Here is a 22,829-nt window from a genome sequence, read left to right as displayed (position 1 = left end):
TGCAATGAACTCCAAAATGGCATTGACATAGTTTATTTAAAATAAATGCTTTCTAACACTGCTATCCTGATATATACATTATTTATACATTTTTTTTTACAGTTTACTGTCACTTTATTAAAAATGGTGAGGAAACACTACACTGTGCTATTTCACGCAAAGACACACACACACACACACACACACACACACACACACACACACACACACACACACACACACACACACACACACATACATTTTATAGAGAGAAAATGGCATATGCGATTGTACTCTGAGCCATAGAAGTTTACTTGATAATAATGTATTAATATAACAAACAAAGGCCCATATATCTGATGCTAACTCTGAAGGATGTAACCAGAGAAGTATCAGAAGTCTGAGTGTGATTATTTCCTCCAGTGTTAGCATCAAACAGATATATTTTGCTAATTTTGAAGGCTATCACCACAGAAGTATCAGCAGGTTGAGCGTGATTATATCCTTCATTGTTAGCATACAACAGATATATCATGCCAATACTGGAGGATATAACCAGAGAAGTATCAAAAGAATGTGTGTTTATATCCTTCAGTGTTGGCATCCAACAGATATATAATGCTAATACTGAAGGTTATAACCAGAGAATTATTAAAAAGGATGACTGTGATTTTATCCTTCGGTGTTAGCATCAGACAGATATTTGATGCCAATACGGAAGGATATAACCAGAGAAGTATCAAAAGGATGAGTGTGATTATATCCTTCAGCGTTAGCATGAAACAGATATATGATGCCGGTAGTGAAGGATATAACCAGAGAAGTATCAGAAGGATGAGTGTAATTATTCTGTAATATGGCTTCATACTCTGTATTTTCAGAATATGCAGAATTATGAGAAAAACTTCCAGTTGTTCCTCACTTATATCCTGAGTCTGATTTAGTCCTTTCATGTGAGTATGTAAAGCCAACCTTAAACCACTAAGCAACATTTGTTCTCTTGATATTTCTGTAATGCTATTCAGTGGCATTTTTGTCGCAGAGAACAGACAAGGGCTAGTACTTTTCAGTTTTTTCCCCACTTGCCATAATTTGTAGGTGTGCTTGAGGATTACAGTATACATGGGGACCCCACAGAGATGTGTGGAGCATTACAGTGTAGCCTGTCTGTTGAAGCAGAAAGCCATTCTTGCATTGAATGTGAGGCCACTACATGCTTCTGCTCAGAAAGGATTGACCATATAAGGCTGGAAATTCTACAAGCAGAGTCTGTTCGGTTCAGTTCTGACCGTGCTGAGTACTACCAAAATGGCCACGGTGCACATTTCATCATACTGAGTACTCTGTGGCCTTAACCTCTCAGCCTAACACTGGTCAAGTAGATCCCAGCCCAAACAGGCTTATGTTATCCTCTGGTACAGTTGTTTTCTAGATTGTGATGACCTTGCTAGGAACTTGCAAATATAAGTAAAACAAAAGCTTTACCTTTACCTATCCCTCTTCTTAAGAAGTAATATTTGTGACCTCGTAATGTGGCATTTTTGCTTCTTTTCTAACCTTCCGTTTAGTGTAAAGGTTAATGAGGAAGTTATTAATTTTGCAACCTAAATCCGTTATAAAAGCACATACTCCCCTTGAGTTATACCATTCTGCTCTCAGAAGACATTGCATTAAAGGGACAGTATTTTTTTTGCATTTATTGACCTTCTGTTGAGGAGCGAACAATGTTTTATTTTTGACCAGCCATGATGCCCACACACCATCTGGCAAAGTGGACCTTGGAATCTTCACGTTGCCATTATAGTCTTAGTCGTACAGTTCTGGACTGGTTCTCCTTTCATCTTTCAGGGATTATTTCTTACTTTTGTTACCCTTTGCATTATTTAGTTTCATCTGTCTTGAGAAAATTGTTGTTGTAAGTACTGCACAGTTCTAGTTATAACTATATAGTTATAGTTGTGAACAAGCTAGTTTTATATTCTCAGTACTTGAGCACACAGAGAAGGATATTAGAGGAGGACCCTGGGAAGAAAAACTGGAATATAAAAAACTCTGGTGGCAGATGACTCTATAATCATATAATACACCAGGATTAAATGAATACACCAGTATCCTACCTCTACTAAAATTGAGAGCAGCTAAATTATAACAGACTATTTTTAACATATTTTATATTTTTATTTATAATGTATATATTAATTTATTGATGTAACTTTCCCTGTCCTATTTATGTAATAGGTATAAATGTTGTTATATGACATTTTTTAAAACATTTTTTTTTAATTTTATTTCATTTAATAGTTAGATATTTAATACATTCATTAAGTTAAAATTCAAGGGAGATGAGCTGCAATTTATGTAAATGACCACTAGATGGTGATGCAATACACAGATTATATGAACTCCAACACTTTTACAAAGTGAAGTTTTAAGCATTTTAAACAATTTAATTATGCTGTTATAAGTTATAAGATATGTGATATTTATATATAACATTTATTAATAATGTTCTATTTAGTTTAATGAGAAGTAACACTGTATTTAAGATTTCATCTGAAAGTTTTATATATATTTTTATTCAGTGGAATATTTGATTGTTGTTTTTTTTTTAAAAAAAAGGTTTCAAAACCCTTTTAAATGTAATGATTGTTAATTAATTGTGTTAATTATTCAATTAGTAATGATATAAAAGTAGTAGGTAAATTGCTTATTTTTATCTGATGAAGTGCATGGTGAAATACGAAAACCCAGTGACTTGAAATAGCGTTAATACGAAGTGTTTTTTTGGTGTTTTGGAGTGCTTTCTAACAGCGTGTGGCGTGATAATAAAATCCTGGTAAAGTACTACAAGTTTGTCCTGATTTCTCCAACTTCTGAGGAATTATTGGGTTATTTTCACCCTTATTTCTTCTGTGTTCCTAGTTATAACTAGCTCATGCATTCATATGGATGTGTGTTGTAACATTGTTTCATATTCTGTTTCTAGCACTGTCAAGGCTTCCGGCGTTTTATTTATCCTCTCCTAAACTGTGGAAGAAGTTGCATACTGTTTACCATCAATAACATCCTGCGTTTCATTTGGCCTATCCAAGTGAGTACACTGAAAGAACTTCAAGCCACTATGAAGCATTAATTCCTCTAATGTGACAATGATGCAGTTTAATACAATTTTATAATTTCTAACAAAGATGTACCATTCTGCAGCCTTTTCTCTAACAGTCAAATTATCTGATGTTCTAGAAGACGATACTATATATGGGAGTCTATTAGGGTTGCAGACAACAATTTCATATCTGACAACATGGGTGTTAAGTAAATCTAAATATATAAGTCAACCCTTTTATTTCTGTATTAATACTCCATAGCTCAGATGGTAGACAATAGTAGCTTTTCCTTAATTTTATGTAAGAAAAAAGTTAACATGATAAGAAGGCAGAAAGAGGCTACATACACAGATAAAGGTCACTTAGCAGAGAAGAAGGTGAAAATGAGCTTATACAATAAAAATAAGATGAAGGGATATATATTGAGTCATAGTTTGACATAGCTTTATATGTTAGGCAGAGATCTCCTCGGAGCAGGTAATACGCTGCAGAGTAAAGCTGGAGTTTATTGAGATGGTCAGTGTAGGGCATCTGTTTGAGGCCAGTATTCCTCTTTGTGAGGTACTTCTGTGGCCTTTCCAGCTGCTGCAGATGTCTTGTGAAGTACATTCCAAAAGAGGCATTGTACTCTATAATGGGTCTAATGAGTGCCAAGTGGAGGGGAACAATGACCTCTTTTTTTTCCTGGATGAGAACCCTTTTGTGATGAGGTGTGCCACACAGAAGGATTTCCTGACTACTGTGGCAATGTGATTATCAAAGGAGAGACTACTGTCCCCCTGGGTCCCAATGTCTCTTATCACACATTTCGCATTACGTAGACTGCCATCTATGTGGTATTTCATGGGTACAGAGTTTTTACCAAAGGGGATGACAATGCACATTTTGGCATTGAGCTTGAGGCCATGCCTCTAACACCAGGCATCTGTCTCAGTGAGGCCCTTCTGTAGGATGTCCACATTATTTGGGGACTCGACTATGGCTCCCAGTTTGCAGTTATCTGCGAACTTCATTAGCCAGAGGCCTTCTGTGTTAGTACTTCAGAGAAGTAGATACTAAACAGGAGAGGTCCCAGGACTGAACCCTGTGGTACTCCACTTGTCACTGGTTTGACGTCAGCTTTGGAGTCTGCAACTTTTACAGTGTAGGTTCTGTCAGTGAGCCAGTTGGAAACCCATTTTGTGACATAGGGATTTATACCTAGTTTAGTGAGTTTAGCTATAATTACAGAATGGGGGATGGTGTTGAAAGCCTTGGCGAGATCAAAATAGGCTATGTGAACCACCTTACCCCCGTCTACAGCTTTGGTGACTGCCTCAAAGAAGTCGATCAGGTTCAGAAGGTATGATTTGCCTTTCACAAACCTGAACTGGGTGGGGTCCAGAGTTTGGAGGTTACCAATGTCTTTGTTTATGAGTTCCATGATGATAAGTTCCATGGCCTTGCAGACCAGGCTCGTCAGGCTAATAGGGCGATAGTTCCCAGGATCCGTGCTGACTCCCCCTTTGTGGAGTGGAATAACTGTTGCTGTGTGTCATTCAGTGGGCACAAAGCCTGATGTGAGACTATGATTGAACATGGTGCTTAGGTGGGGAGCCAGTCCGTTCTGAAGTTTGTGTAAAACGCAGCCTGGGATGTTGTCCGGTCCCATGGATGCTGTATTTTTGGTTTTAGAGAGTGCAGCTTTTACTTGCATAGATGTGATTACAGGGACTCTGCATTCTTCCTGTATAGATATGGGCCCTTTAGGGGGTGAGGGGGGGTAAAGTTAGCACTGAACCTATCTGCCAGGATGTTGGCAATATCTGTTGGTTCTGTAATTTTCATGCCGTTGTGCTGTAACTCAGAGCAAATCTGGGTGTTGCCATTATGATTCTTGACATAGCCATAGAATGCATTGTGGTTGCCCTTAGAATCAGTGATGATTGTGTTTTTGTAGCTAGCTTTGGAGGATCTTATAAGGGATCTCAGCTTCTTACTGAGGCTGACCAGGGAGCTCCTCCACTCATGGGATTTTAATCTCTTTTGCAACAGTTTCTTCCTTCTGTTGTAGAATTTGTTTATGGCAGGGGACCACCAGATTGCCTTCCTTTTTTTGGAGGATAGTGTCTTGGTTCTGTTTGGGATAGCACAATCCATGCACATGTATAAGTGCTTATAGAGTGCATTTTGTAGGATTCAGCAGTCGTAACTGTATTGTCCGTCTGCATGGGTGTCTTGAAGTTCGCCACTTCTGTCTTAAGAAGCATGAAGTTGGCTTTGGAGACATTTTTTACTGTGGTTTGGGATGCGGTTATCTGGGGTGATTAGCTTACGGTCAGATCTGACCAACGAGGAGTTGACTTCATGTGTGGAACACTGGTCACTCATGTTGGTAATGACTAGGTCTAGGATATTGTTGCCCCTGGTGGGGTTGTGGATAAGTTGATCCAGGGCATTGGAATATATGAATTCCCGAAAGCACTGAGCGAAGGAGTTGGTACATGAGTAGTTTTCTCAGTTAATGGTGGGGTAGTTGAAATCACCCATTATTAGGGTGTTTGGTTGAACCCTAATATTAAGAAAAGAGAAGTGGGAATCCTGGGGCATAGTGGGGGATCTGTAGCAAGCTACAGTTTGGATTGCAGTTTTGCCCGGAGTTAGTTGCACTTGGATAACCTCGGATGCATTATGCTGAGCAACTAGCCTGGAGGTGTGTATATCCTTAATGAATATGGACACACCTCCGCCTTTGGTGTTCTGGTCAAGGTTAGATGGCCGAAAAGTGTGGTATGAGTTATAGCCTGGTAATGCAGGGGTGCTCTGTAGAGCCTTGAACCAGGTCTCAGTCACTGCACAGATATTGATGTTCTCCATTTTAAGGAGTGCCTCAAGTGAGTGCATTTTGAGATTTAGACTTCTAGCATTGAGTAGCATTACCCCCAGTTTTTGCTTGCCTGTTCCTATTATGGTGGTGAATTTGGCATTTGAACCTTGCCTAAAAAAGGCACTATAGGGGCGGCAAAAACTTTAGCCGGTATCCAGAATCCCAGTGGCGACAGGTGCAGCCCATCTCTGGCAAAGCATTGTGGTCTGTTGACCATATCTTCCCAAGCAGATAGATACTGGATCCCCTTAGAATGATACCAGAAGCTTAGACAATTGTTGATGTCAATCATTTTGTCCTTGTACTGCGGTATCATTCTGGGTGATGGCAGGATGCTACTCAGGGCTAGGGTCATACCTGCCTGGGCTACAAGATCAGAGAGCTCTTCCATGTCTCTTTTCATGTAGTCCAGGGAGGTATGTCTCAGGTCGTTCACAACAACATGGACAATATATATATATCATGTGTATTTGTTAATCAGGAAGGCCCACTGGATGCACAGACTGCCAGACACCTTTTTAATACAGACCTGCAGAAGTGGATATTAAGATGAAAGGTATTGATGCACAATAAAAGTGTATTGAGCAAAGCATTTTTATTTTCCACTTGTTGCAGAAAAGATGATGGCAGTAACTGATGTTCAAAAATTAGAGAGAGAGAGAGAGAGAGAGAGAGAGAGGACATTTATGATACGCTGTGGTAGTAATCACGGTGGGTATTCATTGCAAACTGTGAAGAAATCAGTGCATTCCTGCACAAACATCCAGAATGCACAACAGCATAGTGATTCAGAAAATCACATAGTGCTATTGAGCAGCTATGTAACACACACACAGGGAAAGGAGTATAAGGTGTGTGTATGTGTGTGTGTGTGTGTGTGTGTGTGTGTGTGTGTGTGTGTGTGTGTGTGTGTGTGTGTGTGTGTGTGTGTGTGTGTGTGTGTGTGTGTGTGTGTGTATATACACACATACATATATATATATATATATATATATAATATACATATATATATATATATGTGTGTATGTATATATATATATATATATATATATATATATCTATATATATCTATATATAGGGTCTATATCGCAAGCACAAACACTTAGGTTGTTGAATATGGCATGATCGACACCTATTAAGTGAACTGTGAGTGCACTGAATGCCAGAAACCGCAAAATTCGAATTCCTGATTCGGCATAGTCGGCCCTTCTGTGGTATAGCTCCGTAAGGTAAGTGTGAGATAGTTACGGACCTTAGAGTTAGGATGTGGGTTAAGGTAAGTGCATAGATAGTAATGTATGTAAGGGTTAGAAGTAGGGTTTTGTTAAGTGTATGTGTGTGAATTATTTATTTTGTTTGAGTATAGCTTATTAAGGTAAGTGTGCGATAGTTATGAACCTTAGGGTTAGGATGGTGGTTAGTGTGTGTATGTGGTTTATTTATTTTGTTTGGGTGGGTAGTATGTAGCGAGCGGTGTTGTGGGAAGTATGTTTTATTTTAGTCACTGGGTGGAACGGTGTTGGCCAAACAAAAAAATTTGGTCATTTGTATTTCCGCGTTTTGAGGATTCGATGACTTGTGTGTTCACTGAATAGGTGTCGATCATATCATATTCGACAACCTAAGCGTTGGCGCATATAATATAGACTATATATATATATATATATATATCATAAAATCAGTGTTGCAAGAACAGCAATACATGGAGTAGGGGCAACAATAGTACATCAATATCTACTGAGTTTGGCCAGTGGTCACGTGGTTTATGATGGAAAAGCAAGTGCAAACAAAAATGGTGCCAGCAGAGGCTAACGTTCTGTCAGTTACACATCTGGAGCTACTAGTTTGCTTTCATGTAGACAGAGACATCAAACAGGCTGTAGTTGATCTATACATCCCACATACTGGAACTGGTGGAAGACATAAACTGCCTATGCTCATGGATACCAAGGTATGTGTAGCTCTTAGTATACTAACCGGAGAGACTTTTCAGAGAGAAATTGGAGATACATTGGGTATATCTCAGGAGGATACTGGAGGCACTACACTATGCACCTGCCACAGCATTGTCAGATTTTTGTAGCATGCTGCATATGCCATAACATGACCTTTTGGAAGCAGTCAGGTCAGCTGTCATCACCAGGACATTTCTGTACTTTGGCAGCAGGATCCACAACAACTATGAGCAGATTGTCCTGTAGCAAAGATAGTGATGACAATGTACGTCAAGCAGCAGTAACACCACACACCCCCTCAAATGTCACTGAGCACACTACATAGCAGTGCAGGTGAAGTGGGAATGTTTAAGCGGAACATGGGCTAAATTCTTGGCTAGGCTTGTAAGGGCCTCAGGGCTAATATACTGGTAACTTCCTATGATAAATGATGCATGAAGTGTTTTCTAACGGGTATGCCAGGCAGTGCTTGGTCATGTTTCACTGCACATCAGCTATTTCTACTTGTGCCACACAGAGAGGATGGTGGTGTAAATACATCCATTGTCATTTATACAGATGTCCATGGCCACATTGACTGCCTGCACTATAAGGGGATGGAGAACTGCTGTTCAATGCAGACAGAGAGAAGGTTAATGGGAAGGAGTGCTATTGACTTCCCCATTGAGTGGATAGTGGTGGACACTACTGGCCCTTCCAGTGGGGCCACTGTGAAGGGGAATTATGGGGAGACACTGTTGAATTGTGCAGCTGGGCTAATGAAGTGTGTAGAATGCACTTACTCGCATACCCCAAGAAAATGTAGAAAGCAAAACCAGTCGACCAGGACCTATAACAGACTGAACAAGAAACCCCTGACCCAGGTGGCCCTATGATGTAACTACCTCAGTGATAGTAGAGCTGTACTGTTTCTCCATCCATAGAAGGAGCAGACTGTGTTCCTTACAATGGTCATCCAATCTGGCCACAACTGGTACGTGTATGCCTGTGGTCAAGAGCAACAATGGAGTACAGGATACTAGTGGCAGGACTTGCTAACAGCTGCATTGAGATTTCCGTGGACTGTATGTGTGCTACCACTGACCAGTCAAGACCAGTCATAGAACTGTCCCTAGACTCCATGGTCTCACTGGGGTCCTAGCAATGCTGGGTCGCATCTTCCGGGAAACCATTTCAGCGTATGCAGCTGTGAGCTGTGACTGGAGAACAGCTGTGTACATTCTTTAATTGAGTTCAAGAGCCACCATCTTGTCTGTGTCATGCTGTGACTATGGCCAAATCTGTGCATCAGTGCTAACCTGCTGTACAGAGGAATACCTCTCAACTTGCAGACAATGTAAATAGGAGCAGAGGCCTTTGAAAACCAGATACATCCAGCTAAAAATAAGGGTATCTAATGAGCATAAAATCTGAATACCAAATAGCACATAACTCTCCAAGCTTCCAGAAGGAATGTGGGATAATACTCAGAACACACATTTTTAAAAAACAGAGATTGACAAAATGATGTAACAATGTAAGCACATTATGAAATAGTGCAAATCTGTAGACTTTAACGGACTCTACTGCAAAATTTTACCACACAAGTTCATTTATTTTTGCTTCTGAAAAAGGGATATGTAAGATATGTGTTCTCTTTCTTTAAATTATTGTTGCCACTAACCTGTGTGGTATTCTGTGTACTAGACATCTTCAAAAATCAGGTCTATATTAGAACACTGAATGTTCAAAATTTCGAGTGTTTATATATTGACCGTTTTCAGCGAATGCTGAAAATATCGAAGAAACAGAAAACCAAATTTTTTTCCTAGGGAAAGAATTTGGTTGTCTATTTCTGTTGCTTCGGTATTTTCAGTGCTGTGGTGGAAAGTTACGGGTCGGGTTCAGGTAAGTGTGAGATTGTGTGGACGTGAGGGTTAGGGTGGGTAAGGTGAGTTAGGGTTAGGGTGTGGGTCAGGTAAGTGTGCGATTGTGTGGACATGAGGTTTAGGGTGGGGTAGGTGAGTTAGGGTTAGGGCGCGGGTGAGGTGACTGTGCGATAGTGACAGACCGTAGGGTTAGGGTCTGGGTTAAGGTAAGTGGATAGTTAGTGGTGTATGTATAGTTTAGTGTAGGGTTAGGTGTAAGAGTTTAGGTGTATGTGTGTAGATTGCTGTTTGTTTGGTGTGCTTGTGTTGTGTGTATGTGTTTTGGAACAGCAAATTTTTTCTCTGGGAAAAAATTTGCTGTTCTGAATGTTCGATGTTTTAAATTTTCGATTCATAGGGTTCGATATTAGAACACTCAAAATTCTGAATCTCCGGTGTTCTAATATAGACCCTCAAAAATCATATGTGATGAGAGGGATTTAGAATCTAGTATGAAGGAGTAATTCAAACCTAAAAATAGGGGCATCCTGTGTAGGGGTGAATCAGGCCTGAAAATAGGAACATCCCTCCGAAATAGGGAAAGTTGAGAGGTCTATATAGTTCTGTGTACTAGACCTATTCAAAAATCATATGTGATGATAGGGATTTAGAATCTAGTATGAAGGAGTAAGTCAAACCTAAAAATAGGGGCATCCTGTGTAGGGGCGAATCAGGCCTGAAAATAGGAACATTCCTCCCAAATAGGGAAAGTTGAGAAGTCTATATAGTTCTGAGTACTAGACCTATTCAAAAATCATATGTGATGATAGGGATTTAGAATCTAGTATGAAGGAGTAAGTCAAACCCAAAAATAGGGGCATCCTGTGTAGGGGTGAATCAGGCGTGAAAATAGGAACATTCCTCCCAAATAGGGAAAGTTGAGAGGTCTATATAGTTCTGAGTACTAGACCTATTCAAAAATCATATGTGATGATAGGGATTTAGAATCTAGTATGAAGGAGTAAGTCAAACCTAAAAATAGGGGCATCCTGTGTAGGGGTGAATCAGGCGTGAAAATAGGAACATTCCTCCCAAATAGGGAAAGTTGAGAGGTCTATACAGGCAGTATCTGTGCATCAGATATACTGTGCCAGTCTGAGACTGCAAGCTCATGATTATCAGTGGTGATGGTGCTGTCAAGTACCTCTTGATCTGGATGGCACTATGCTAAGCTGTGCAACCCCCAGGTCTGAGGAAAGATGGCCATAATGACAACCTGGTTAGTGAATATGCTCCGCACAGAATGGAGTCAGACACTGTCAGTGTGTCCTGAGACTGTGAGATGAGTTGTGTGTTGGCTTATTCATCAAACCCTGGATAGGCATTGATCACAACCTGCTGTATTGGTCCATCTTGAACAGGTGTCGTGATGAATACAGAATAGAGTACATAACTGGATGACAGTGATTGCTGTGCATTCATTCATACCCTGTGATTTGCATATTGATGACAGTTGGATTCATGTGTCAAATGTAACAAACTTACATGCGCAGGCAGTCTTCTGAAAGTTAATGACCAATGTACCTATGGAGCAAATTGTCAGTGGTCAGTGCAAGCTCCCAAGCATCATTCTGGGCACAGTTGCCTTACAGTTTATATTTTAAGGCTAATGACCTGGCATGTCAATTCTTCCAGAATATGTTTCCATTCCTTCCAGCATGGCACCTGTCTCCTCACTATAACCATGCATTGATGCCAGAATGATCCATCATCAGTGAATGCTATACTAGAAGGAGGGCCACCCTTTCTTAATGTGCTCTCTGCTGTAATCTTGTGCGGCATCTTTGAGGTCCATTTCATCATGTCATTTATACATTTCTGACTTTGCCATGTAGTATAGTTGCAAACATCCATGACATTAATATTGTGCGTCACTGTGTCCCTCACACAATCTTTTAAGGGCTTAAGGGTGCTGCCTATCTCTCTTACATGCACTGCCCATGTATCTAGAGTGCATGTATCAAGACCATCACTCTCTAGACACCTGAACTTATCCAACTTATGCTACCACTGTCTGTAGAGGACATGTGTATATGTAGAGGGGACAGCAGAACATAACACTGAGAATATTTTGCGGAAGTACATAGAGATAGCAATGGACACAGTGATACCAGCATGGCTCATTACATTACTGGGCTAGACAGCAGTAAATACACTGTTGGAGCTTCATGTGCACTGCACAGAGGGGGTCATCTAGAGTGTGGCACAATATGTAGAGGTCTGAATTTTATAGGGATATGACTGGTATATGTAGCTGACATGGAGTAATATATATGGTGGCTTCCTTGACAGCAGGTGTGTAACAGCACATGTGCATATGGGAAGCAATGGGGCCCTGCTACGATGGCAAAGGTAATGTGTGTTTGTGCTTTGCATTTGTACCTATGGTTGAGACATACTAGGTGGGGTGCAGATGAGAGGGCAATCATGTTTATGTGCAGGTGTCATTTGCAGTTCAGCACAGTCAGGAACTATAATGATAATATCCCTCCAGTTTGTTTAGGATTACTCCCATGCACAGGCACAAAGGATGCCAAAGTTGTGGGTTAACTGTAGGTATGAAAAAGCCCATCCCTAGATCTTGAAGAAAAAACAAGGGTGGTGCTCTTTGCTCTTATGCTATCCTGCCTGGTGAGTGGGAAGCACTTCAGGAAAGGGGTGATCTGTGCAATATTATGCATTGTTACTTTCTAGAGATTTTCTTCCAAAACCTTCCCTGATAATATGTGCTTTTACCCAACTGGACAATCCCAACCAAAGGGTAAGAAGTTCACGCAGACAAACCAGTTCATAAAAAAAACATAGACAGGCTAGAGTTTTCTCTCTGGGATACCATAAAACTTCCTGTAATAGAGGCCTATGGGATATATGCAAATGACTCTTTAAGGACATCAAGTGTTTCAGCTACATGGCTTTTGAATGTCCATAACTTTTTTCTTTGTAAGTCCTTGTTGATAAATTCAGGCCAGTAAAGCCAAACCCCATTAGCTGTGGATATGCATATTTTGGCTTTCTTATGACCTCGTCAGCACAACGTAAGAGGATTGTTTGGCTATACTTTAAAAACACAGGGTCTTTATACCCAGCTGATGTCCATAACCATTAAGTTGTCTGCAAGATATCACAACTAACATCCAAACCAAAGAGTAAAAAGGTCACACATTCAAGCCAAGTAGTAAAAGCTATAAGAAATATGTAGCCAATCTAGAGTTTTCACTGTATGATACCTTAAAACATCCTGTAATAGAGGCCTATCATATACATGCAAATGACCCTCTAAGGACAACAAGTGTTTCAGCTATATGACTTCTGAATGTCCATGAATTTTTACTTTTTAAGTCTTTGTGGATACGTGGTGATGGTGCTGCAGTAGCATTGTCGCCTCACAGCAAGATGTTCTCCCGTTCGATTCTCAGCTAGAGCGTCTTCTGTGTAGAGACATGCGTGAATGGACGTGCCTTCATTGAAGGTTGTGCGTCAGGGCCGGGAACTTGGCGTGTAAAAATCTACTGCCAATCATTAGTGGACCGGAGTTCCTCTGTGGCGACCCCTAACTGGGAAAAGCCGAAAGACACAACAGCAACAACAACAACAGCAAGTCTTTGTGGATACATTCAGACCAATAAAACCAAACCCCCACTAGCTGTGGATATGCATATTTCTACCTTCTTATGACCTTTTCAGCACTGCATAAGTGGACCCTTTGGTTATACTTTAGAAACACAGGGTCTTTACACCCACCTGATGTCCATAACCATTAAGTTGTCTGCAAAATATCCCAACCAACATCCAAATCAAAGAGTAAAAATTCGGCAATCCCAATAAACAAATAGAATGAATAAATAAATAAGTGCTAATTATTTTGTACGGGCTTTGTGAAAATACAGAATATGCATATTTTGATGCTGCATTTTTCTAATGGATTGTTGCTGGGATTTAGGGAATTTCTCTGCAGTCTAACTAATAACCCAGGTTGGTCAGTTAGCAAGGTGGAGAGAAATTGCATTTGACTTACATGGTATAGCCACAATGATAAACACCCTATTAGTTGCTCATTACCCTGTCTCTGAATTGAACACTGCCTTGTCAGACCTGACCATGCTAGTGTTCTCCCTAGCAGTGTATGTATCATATTAGCAAAGGCGGTCCCCTACACTTACGCATGCACACACGCGCACACACACACACACACACACACACACACACACACACACACACACACACACACACACACACACATACACACATACACATTCAGTGCTACAGTTCACTTTGCATCACATAATGTTGACTGACTGAATTAGTGTGTATTTTTTGTTGAAAGTGTGTGTCCCAAAGCATTTGGATGTACTGACAGTCTGAACATTAAGGATTGGTTTCTGAAGAAGTTTGCATATTTGGCAAACGAAAAGCGCTTAAAAATTTTCAGTTTAATTAAAGCTTCGGTTTTCTTTGGCAAGCAGTTGTGGCAGTTTTTTACTTTGTATTAAGGATAGGAGTGTTTCTGTGTGTGTGTGTGTGTGTGTGTGTGTGTGTGTGTGTGTGTGTGTGTGTGTGTGTGTGTGTGTGTGTGTGTGTGTATATGGGTTAGGGTTAGACTAAGGGTGAGGAAAAGGGATAGATTTAGTGTTTTGTGTGTGTGTGTGTGTGTGTGTGTGTGTGTGTGTGTGTGTGTGTGTGTGTGTGTGTGTGTGCATGTGTATGTATGTGAGCATCACCACATTCATTCGCATTCATAGAAACAGTCATCTATACACCTGCATGCATGCTCCAACACCACACACACACACACACACACACACACACACACACACACACACACACACACACACACTCCTATCCTTAATGCTGAGACTTTCAGTACATCCAAGCACACTGCCTCTGCTTCTTATATTAACTTTCTGTTCTGGCATTACCAAGATAGACAGGCACACAGATAGACACATAGAACCAATTAATTTAGTAGCTACAAATATTTCCAGGAGAGAGAGAGAGAGCACATGGCTAATTAATATTAGCTACTCCCTTGGCTAAAGCATTATCTTGCAGCTTTGCCTGTGAGAGTGCTTAGTGCTGAAGCCCCTGCAAGGCGAAAACCTCAGTGGCAGTGGGATCTCTGAAGCAGAAAAGCTTAGAGCAATGCAGAGACATTCCAAGACAGGACTTCTGCATTGTGCTAAGCCTTTCTGAATCTCAGATTTTGAAACTCTTAAGAAGATAATAAGGACTGCACTGTTCATCTATTAACCCCCCCCCCCTTTTTTTCTTTGTAAATAAACCTCCAATTTTGAAACTGCAAATTTATCTAAATGACTGATTTGTTTCTACAAGTATTAAAAATGCACTGCATATGGTGGAGAAGTAATTTATATCTAATATATCTATCTATATAATATAATGTGCATGAAAATATGAAAATGAAAGAGTCATGTTTAATCACACTTAATCCCCTTTGTATTTTGTTGTATGTATTTTTTAGGGTTTAGTTTAAGAGTTTTAGTATAACTAAAACAACGCAGCTAAATGCATTGTAGATCTCCTGTCTGAAACATACCACCATAATGGCCCTAAAGGGATGACGTCACAATTTTGTATTTTTACTAAAATTTAGCAAATATTTTTTTTATGTTGGAAAAAAAGAAGTTATGTTCTTACCACAACGTTCCATCTGTGTTGTCGATCTTCATTCATTCTTGAATGTTGGGTTTCAGTTCCTTTCTCAGAACCGACTTAGCCATTGTACCAAGCTCGCACCAGCCAAAAACTCTTGAACTAAGGCTATCCATAGTGCCTCTCTTCCCTTCCCTTCAGATTGAGTTTTTCCCGTAGAAATAAAATGTGGAAGCTTTGTCTGAGCAGTTGCCCTACTACAAAATCAGGACTAGTTCTGAACCTCCAAGACCCTTTGGAGGGGGTTGGAGGGTGCGATGTCAAGAATTAATGAAGCTCAACAACACAGATGGAACGTTATGGTAAGAACATAAACTTATTTATCTGATGTTGTCAATCTTTATTCTTTCTTGACTGTTGGGACAGAGTTTCTAGCTGCTTTATGTCCTGAGAGACCCTACAGAAGGATATGCCTGAGCACCATAGAGCCAAAGCATGCTCTTCCCCAGGAGACCATATACAATTTGTAATGCATAATAAAGATATGAGGGGGTAGCCAAAGTGGCCATTGCACAAATGTCATCCATACAGGCTCTAGAATGAAAGACTACTGGAGTGGAAACTGATCTGGTAGAATGACCATTGACCTTGGTTGATAGGTTTAGCTTATTTTGGTCATAAACAAAGGTGTTGCAATCTCTCAACCATTTCTATAAGGTAACTTTGGAAACTGGTTTGCCCTGTTGAGTTCCTGAAAAGGACAGGAACAATTGGTCTGATTTCCTAAACTATTTCATTCTGTCCAAGTAAAAATGTAATTGTCTGTGTACATCCAAAAAATGTAAACAATATTCTCTTTTGTTTAAAAAGTCTGGGAAGAAAACAGGTAGGTCTATGGATTGGTTAATATTTGAGTCTGATACAACTTTGGGTAGAAAAGTGGGGTTAGTTCTATGTGATACTTTAGACACAAAGCCTGTAATTCTTATATTCTCCTGGCTGACATGATAGCCACCAGGAACAGGGTCTTCCAAGATAAAAATTTGATATCACAGGTGACTGCTGGCTCAAAGGGGTGATGGATTAAACTTTGCAAGACTAACGTTAAATTCCAAAGTTCGATGGGTTCTTAAAAGGTGTTTTAAAATGCATAATGTCCTTTAGGAAGGTTTTCCAAAGGCGATGAGACATTAAGGAAAAGGCAGTGAAGCCATTGTGGAAATTAGAAATAGCAGCTAAATGAACTCTAATGGTAGAAACTGAGACTCCTGATTGGAATATAGTTGATAAATATTCTAATACCCTATTAATCAAGGCTGGGAAGGGGTCTGTTCCTTCTCCATGAGACCAAAGCACAAATCTGTTCCATTTACTAAGATAAAGTTTTGCTGGTGGATGGTTTGTGAGAAGCCAGAAGTATCTTTTGTACTGGCAAAGATAGATTATTCTGCCTTCAGCTTGAGACTTTGTAGGTTTGGATGGACCAGCCCCTGCGGATAAGAAAACAGGTCTGGAGTTGGGTCCAGAGTCCACGGACAGTGAACTAGGTAAGGCCAGAGAAAGGGGAACCAGACTTGGCAGGGCCAATAAGGTGCAATGAGGATCACTTTCCTTCTCAACCCATAGGACTTTCTTCAAAAACTGGGAAATCAGGGGGAAAGGAGGAAAAGCGTAAAGCAGTCCTGGGGGGCCAGTCGTGTAGAAGAGCATCTCTCAGGGACTCCCCATAGGGGGAGACAGGGCAAAGTAGTTGCTGCATTTGTGGTTTATGGGAGATGCAAACAGGTCACAGCAAGGCTGTCCCCATCGATGAAAGATCTTCATCACTACATTGGGATTGAGAGACCACTCATGAGGCAGGAGGATGCATCTGCTCAGTTTGTCTGCAATAACAATAGAATTCCCTAGAATGTGTATTGCTATCAGAAAGCAGTTGGAGGTAATCACCCACTGCCACATTGTTAGCACTTCCCAACATAAAGGGAAGAATCTAGTTCCTCCCTGCTTGTTGATGTACCAGACTACGGACATGTTGTCTGACTGTATAGCAATTGTCCCCAAAGGAAGGGCAGATTGAAATGTTTGCAATGCTAAGAGCACCACTCTCAGTTCTAGAACATTGATATGCAAATTGGCCTCTAAGGGAGACCAAGTGCCTTGGACTGTCTCTCGCTGAAAATGCCTCTACCCACCCCATCAGGGTTGTATTAGTGGTCACTATGGCCTTGGGCTGAGAGGGTGAAAAGGGATGGCTCCATAATTCATCTTCTGGTTTCATCCATCAATTTAGATCCTGCTTGCATCGGTTGATTATGTGGATTGGATAGGACATTAGATGTGTTAACAGAGACTACTGTGATGCCAGGAGCCATTGAAGCAGCCTCATGTGGTATCTCACCAGAAGAACTATGGTGATTGTCAGTGTCATGGACCCCAGGAGTTGTAAGACTAAATGAGCTGAGATTTTGTCTTGAGAGAGTATCACTTGAAGCTGTGACCTCAATCTTTGCAGCCTGTGAAGAGGCAGAGCAGCCACACAGGATTTTGTGATGAATGTTGCTCCGATGAATTCTATGTCTTGTGTGGGTGATAGTTTTGACTTTTCCCTGTTTATTGAAATGCCTAAGAACTCTGCCAGTTCTAGAACGGAGTCCAAGGCATGAAGTAGTAGATGCCTGGTGGGGGTGGTGAGGAGCCAGTCACCTAAATATGAAAATATGTGGAATCCTTGTAGCCTTAAGTGAGCTGCTACCACTGCCATGCATTTGGTGAACACCCTGGGGGGCTGTGGTGAAACCAAAGGGCAGTGCTCAAAACTGGTAATGACTGGCTCCCAGTCAAAGCAGAGGTATCTTCTGGAGTGATTGTTCATTTTTATGTGGTAATATGCATCCTGAAGATCTATGCAGCACATCCAATAATCTATATCCAGAAAGAGAAGGATAGACTGTACCGTGACCATGCGGAATTTTGTCTGTTGAGCAAACTTGTTCAAGACACTGAGGTCTAGAATTGGCCTCCAGTTCCCTGTCTTTTTTTTAGCACTAAAAAGAATCTTGAGTAAAATCTGGATCCTGTTTGGTCTGGTGGGACTGTTTGGATTAGAATTTCATGTGCTGCTGTATCCCTCTGACTGGGTGGAACATCGAGGATTCACCTTTGTGGTCTTGGATAAAGATCGAAGGGGATATGGTAACCTCTGGTAATTGTAGTTTGCACCCAGGAATCTGATGTTGAGTGCCTGCCTAAGTAGTGCAGAGAGAATTCTTCCACTGACTGCCTCCATAGGTAGGCAATCAGGCCAGTGTTCAGGAGCGCTGGTAGGGCTGTCCTGAGAAAGAATCTCTGGAACCCTGATTACACGGATCCCCTCTGCCATGGGAGGGTTATCTTCCTGATGAGTTCCCCCCTCTGCCCCAAGGGGAAAACTCACCATGTGTGTCCCAAAAAGGCCCTTGGGACTTTCTGAACCACATCTTTCCACTACTCTGATTCCTGGAATAAGGTCGTTGAGGGGTAGAAAAATGCACACCCACATCAGAAAGGGTCTTTTGGTCCTTCTCACACCTGGCTAATGTGTGTCTGACTTTTGGGCCAAACAACGAGGTAGCATCAACTGGAGTGTTGACAAAGGAAGACATTAAAGGGTCCGCAAAGTCACATAAGCACATCCAGGTTTGATGCCTAATTGCAACGCCTGTACCCGCAGCCCTGGCTGTCCCTTCAGCTGTGTGTGCAATAAGCCACATGGAGGAGTTCGATATCAATTCTAGGATCGCAAGCTGGGAGGCAACCATATTGCATACCTCATCAGACACTGCCCCTGCCAAGGTCCCTGAAAGCTCAGTGATGGGTCCCCTAGAAGACAGGTGAAATGTGCTAAGAAATTTAATGACCGCATGACAAAGGTCGTTGAAGCATATACCCACTTCCTGAATCTGTCCATCATTCAAGACTCTCAATTTAGAGGATGGAGAGCTGGACTCTCCTCTGTAAGCTCCTTCTTTGTGGCAGACACCACCACCATAGCATCTACCGCTAAACCTTTAGACCAATGGGGTTGATCTTCTGGTGCACAGAGAATTTTGTCCGGTCTTGGGGGACTTGACACTATAGTGTCAGGGGCCTTCTAAGCAAAGCACGCTGTATGATGAATTTGACCAATTCATCGGCAGGTGGGGTCACCCAAGAAGTAGAAGGTCAGGCACAAAAAGCATGCAAGAAGACAGCTTCCTCAAAGGAAGGGTTGATGGGCTTCCAATCACCCCTCTGTTTCAAGATTTCCAGGATGTCTCTGAAGAAGACATCTTCAGGGGGTTCATGGGGACCCTTCCCCTTCATCGTAATCTGTATCCTCAGTGACATATTCTTCTGGAGAAGCCAGGTGCTTCCTCTTGCATGATCTCTTATGGGGTGGCTCCTCAGGGGGAAGGTCTCAGGAGGACTCCGAAAAGAGGGTACCCTGTAGCAGCGTGTTTTGCTGCTCTTGTGCCCACTGCCCTGATGTAGCAGGTTGTGACAGCTGTAAGCCAGAGGATACATAGATGTGACAGTCCAGTGGGGATGTTGCCAACTGGGATCCTGTTGAGGTGAGAGCTCTTTCCATAATCTGAAAGGCAAGCCCACCTGAAGAGGGATGGGAGCCCAGAACTGAGAAAGATAACCTGAGAAATGGGGTCCCACCCATCTCCTACGAGCCCACCTCCAGAGAAGGAGCCCCGAGAGGACTTGGAACTTTCAAGGTGCCCAGAACCATAGATGGTGCCATGGAAAAAATCAGCACTGAACTAGGTATCCCAAAACTAGCAGCCAAGTCACAGTCCCATGGGTGGGTCAGCTCCGACTGAGTCAAGGACCTCAGAGTGGGTTCCAGTATCAAGGTGAGGTCCACCATTGATACAGAAGTAGTTGGCACCGGGAGCGGCATTGAAGTTGAGGGCTCCAAGACCTGCATAGAGGTTGAAGGAGGAAGATAAGTTGGAGTCCTTGGAGAAGTAGACCTCGGCTCCAGATGGGATGAAGGTCCTAGAAGGAACTGGAAGACCTCTGACTGCCAAGAGCTGATCCACTAACCTAACTCCATCAAGCTCCAAAAGGCTCCTGGTGGAATGAATAGACATCCTGGAGGGAGATTCTGGATATTCAATAAAGGGACTCAACTGTCGACGAAAAAAGGGGTCAATAGATGGGGAGTACCTTGTCCTGGGTAAGGGATCAACCTTTGGCACCACAGTCGGGTGACCAGTTGTTTGTGCTGGGGGTGAGGTGACCGGTATGACTGAAGAAACTGTTGTTGATGCTGAGAGGGTCATAGGTACCAATGAAGGGGTCGGTATTGAGATAACTTTTGTAGGGTCTGTTAGCTATCGGCACCATGGGGGAAGTTATAGGCCTTGGCACCGAAATAGTTGCCTGTGTCGATTTTGAATGTTTACGCTTTGGTTCCGTGGAAGAAACCTGGTCTTTAAAGGATACTGAGTCAAGAGATTTAGGAGATGCTAGAACAGAGTGGCTTCTCTTTTTTGCTTCTTTCTTGGGAGACTTTTATGTCTCCGCCTCAGACAAAGCCTCACTAAAAGGACATTTTAACAGCCCATTGAGGATCAATTTGCTGTGCCTCTCTCCAAGGTTCCAGGCACTAAAACCCTTGCAGAGTTCACACAGTGGTTGGACTTACAAATCTGGCACCCCCAAACAATACATGCAAGAAAGATGCCCATTCAAGTTGGACATCTTTCTGCTACATTCCTCACACTGCTTAAATCCAGTTTTACCCTTTTGTTTCTTTGCCAAGTTCAATTAAAGGTAAAAGTACATACAGCAAAAAACTTTTCCTCACACATAACAGGCAGTAAGAAAAAACAAGAAAGAAAGATATTTTTCTTTTTTTTTAAGTGTTGTACCAACAACAGTAATGAAGAACATTCCTGGAAGGGGTAAAGAAGGGGGAAAGGTAATACCAGTGATGGTATTAAAGAAGTACCAGAGGTAAGTGGGAAGGGCAGGGCTTATATCAGTAATAGTAATGCGAGAAATACCAAAAAGGTAAAAGGGGAAGAAATACAACACTCACATTCAGAAAATATCAAAGTTAGCAGGAAAACTAAGTTAATGGCAAGTTTAAAGCTAAAGAAATAAGCCTTGATAAAGATATTTTATGAAAAAAAATAGCACTTAGCTTGAGAGCATGGCTGATGCATCCTAAAACTCTACACGGCAAACGAGATTTGAAGGGAAGGGAAGAGAGGCACTATGGGTAGCCTTAGCTTGAGAGTTTCTGGCTGGTGTGAACTTGATACAATGGCTGAGTTGGTTCCGGGAACAGAACTGAAACCCAACAGTCAAGAATGAATGAAGATTGACATGATCAGATGGTCTTTTCTAAAAATGCATGTAAATATTCATTTTGTTTATGTAAGTCCCAAACTTATCCTGTTTCCAAAGACAAAAGAACATATTCAAAAAGTACTGCCACCAGCAGTAAGCCTTAATATGGGCTACTACTGTTGGTGGCGGTCCCTTTTTACTCATAGACAGACCAACCACAGTGACCCTACACAGTTTGTTGGATCACCATTGTGATGCATCTCCTGGGTGAGCTGTGAGCTAATGAAGGATTACAGGGGAGTATCTTATGTTAATTAGCCATGCACTGTCTCTCAGAAGTGCCTCCAGGAAGGCATTTACATAGCCAAGTGATTCATAGGCTTGCCAGGCTATATTAGCTCAGCTGACCAAGTTAATTAAAACTTCCAAAAGTTCCCATTTGCTCATTACTTTGAATAGATGAGGTTGTGTTAAAAGCAAGTAACAAGGAGTTTAATGAACAGATAGTAGTGTGTGTACTTGTGTTTATGTGTGTGTGTGTGTGTGTGTGTGTGTGTGTGTGTGTGTGTGTGTGTGTGTGTGTGTGTGTGTGTGTGTGCTGCATGCATGAGTGCATGCAGAGGGATGAATGGTTTCAGGTGAGTGTGTGTGTGTGTGTGTGTGTGTGTGTGTGTGTGTGTGTGTGTGTGTGTGTGTGTGTGTGTGTGTGTGTGTCTGTGTGTGTGTGTGCGCGTGCATGTGCGCATGCATGCATGCATCTGTGTTTGGGTGAATGGGTGAGTGCGCCTGTCACTCTCCCATTGTGGATACAATACAAAAACAGTCTTTGTGGTCTGTGTTCAAGCAGCTTTATTTTATACAAACACATTATTACTTGAGGTTAGTGACTTTAACTTGTATACAAATAACAACTGCAACTCATTTAGGAATATCTACATTATAAAGTGAACAATAAAAAATGCAATAAATAAATGATGCTTTTGGACCAATCAGATCTTAGCAAGTCACCGTATTCTTTTAAGTTTGCACATATTGTCCTGCCACTCTAGTTATTAACATCTGGTAAAATCTAAAACTAGAC

General features: G+C 41.5%; 1 protein-coding gene across 1 annotated transcript in view; it reads left to right on the top strand.

The window, feature by feature from the left end:
* The window catches only part of LOC122797954, a 507,423-nt gene that overhangs the window by 275,325 nt on the left and 209,269 nt on the right, over nucleotides 1-22,829 (top strand). Inside the window, exon 7 of the mRNA XM_044066475.1 lies at nucleotides 2,966-3,070. Within this exon, the coding sequence (XP_043922410.1) occupies nucleotides 2,966-3,070 (105 nt within the window). The remainder of the gene's footprint in view (nucleotides 1-2,965; nucleotides 3,071-22,829) is intronic.

This window comes from Protopterus annectens, chromosome 3.part1 (assembly GCF_019279795.1).
Source record: "Protopterus annectens isolate FY-2018-M chromosome 3.part1, PAN1.0, whole genome shotgun sequence".
In the NCBI taxonomy this organism is placed as follows: Eukaryota; Metazoa; Chordata; order Ceratodontiformes; family Protopteridae; genus Protopterus; species Protopterus annectens.
Note: the sequence above shows the minus strand (reverse complement) of the source record. Positions and strands in the feature narration are given on the sequence as shown.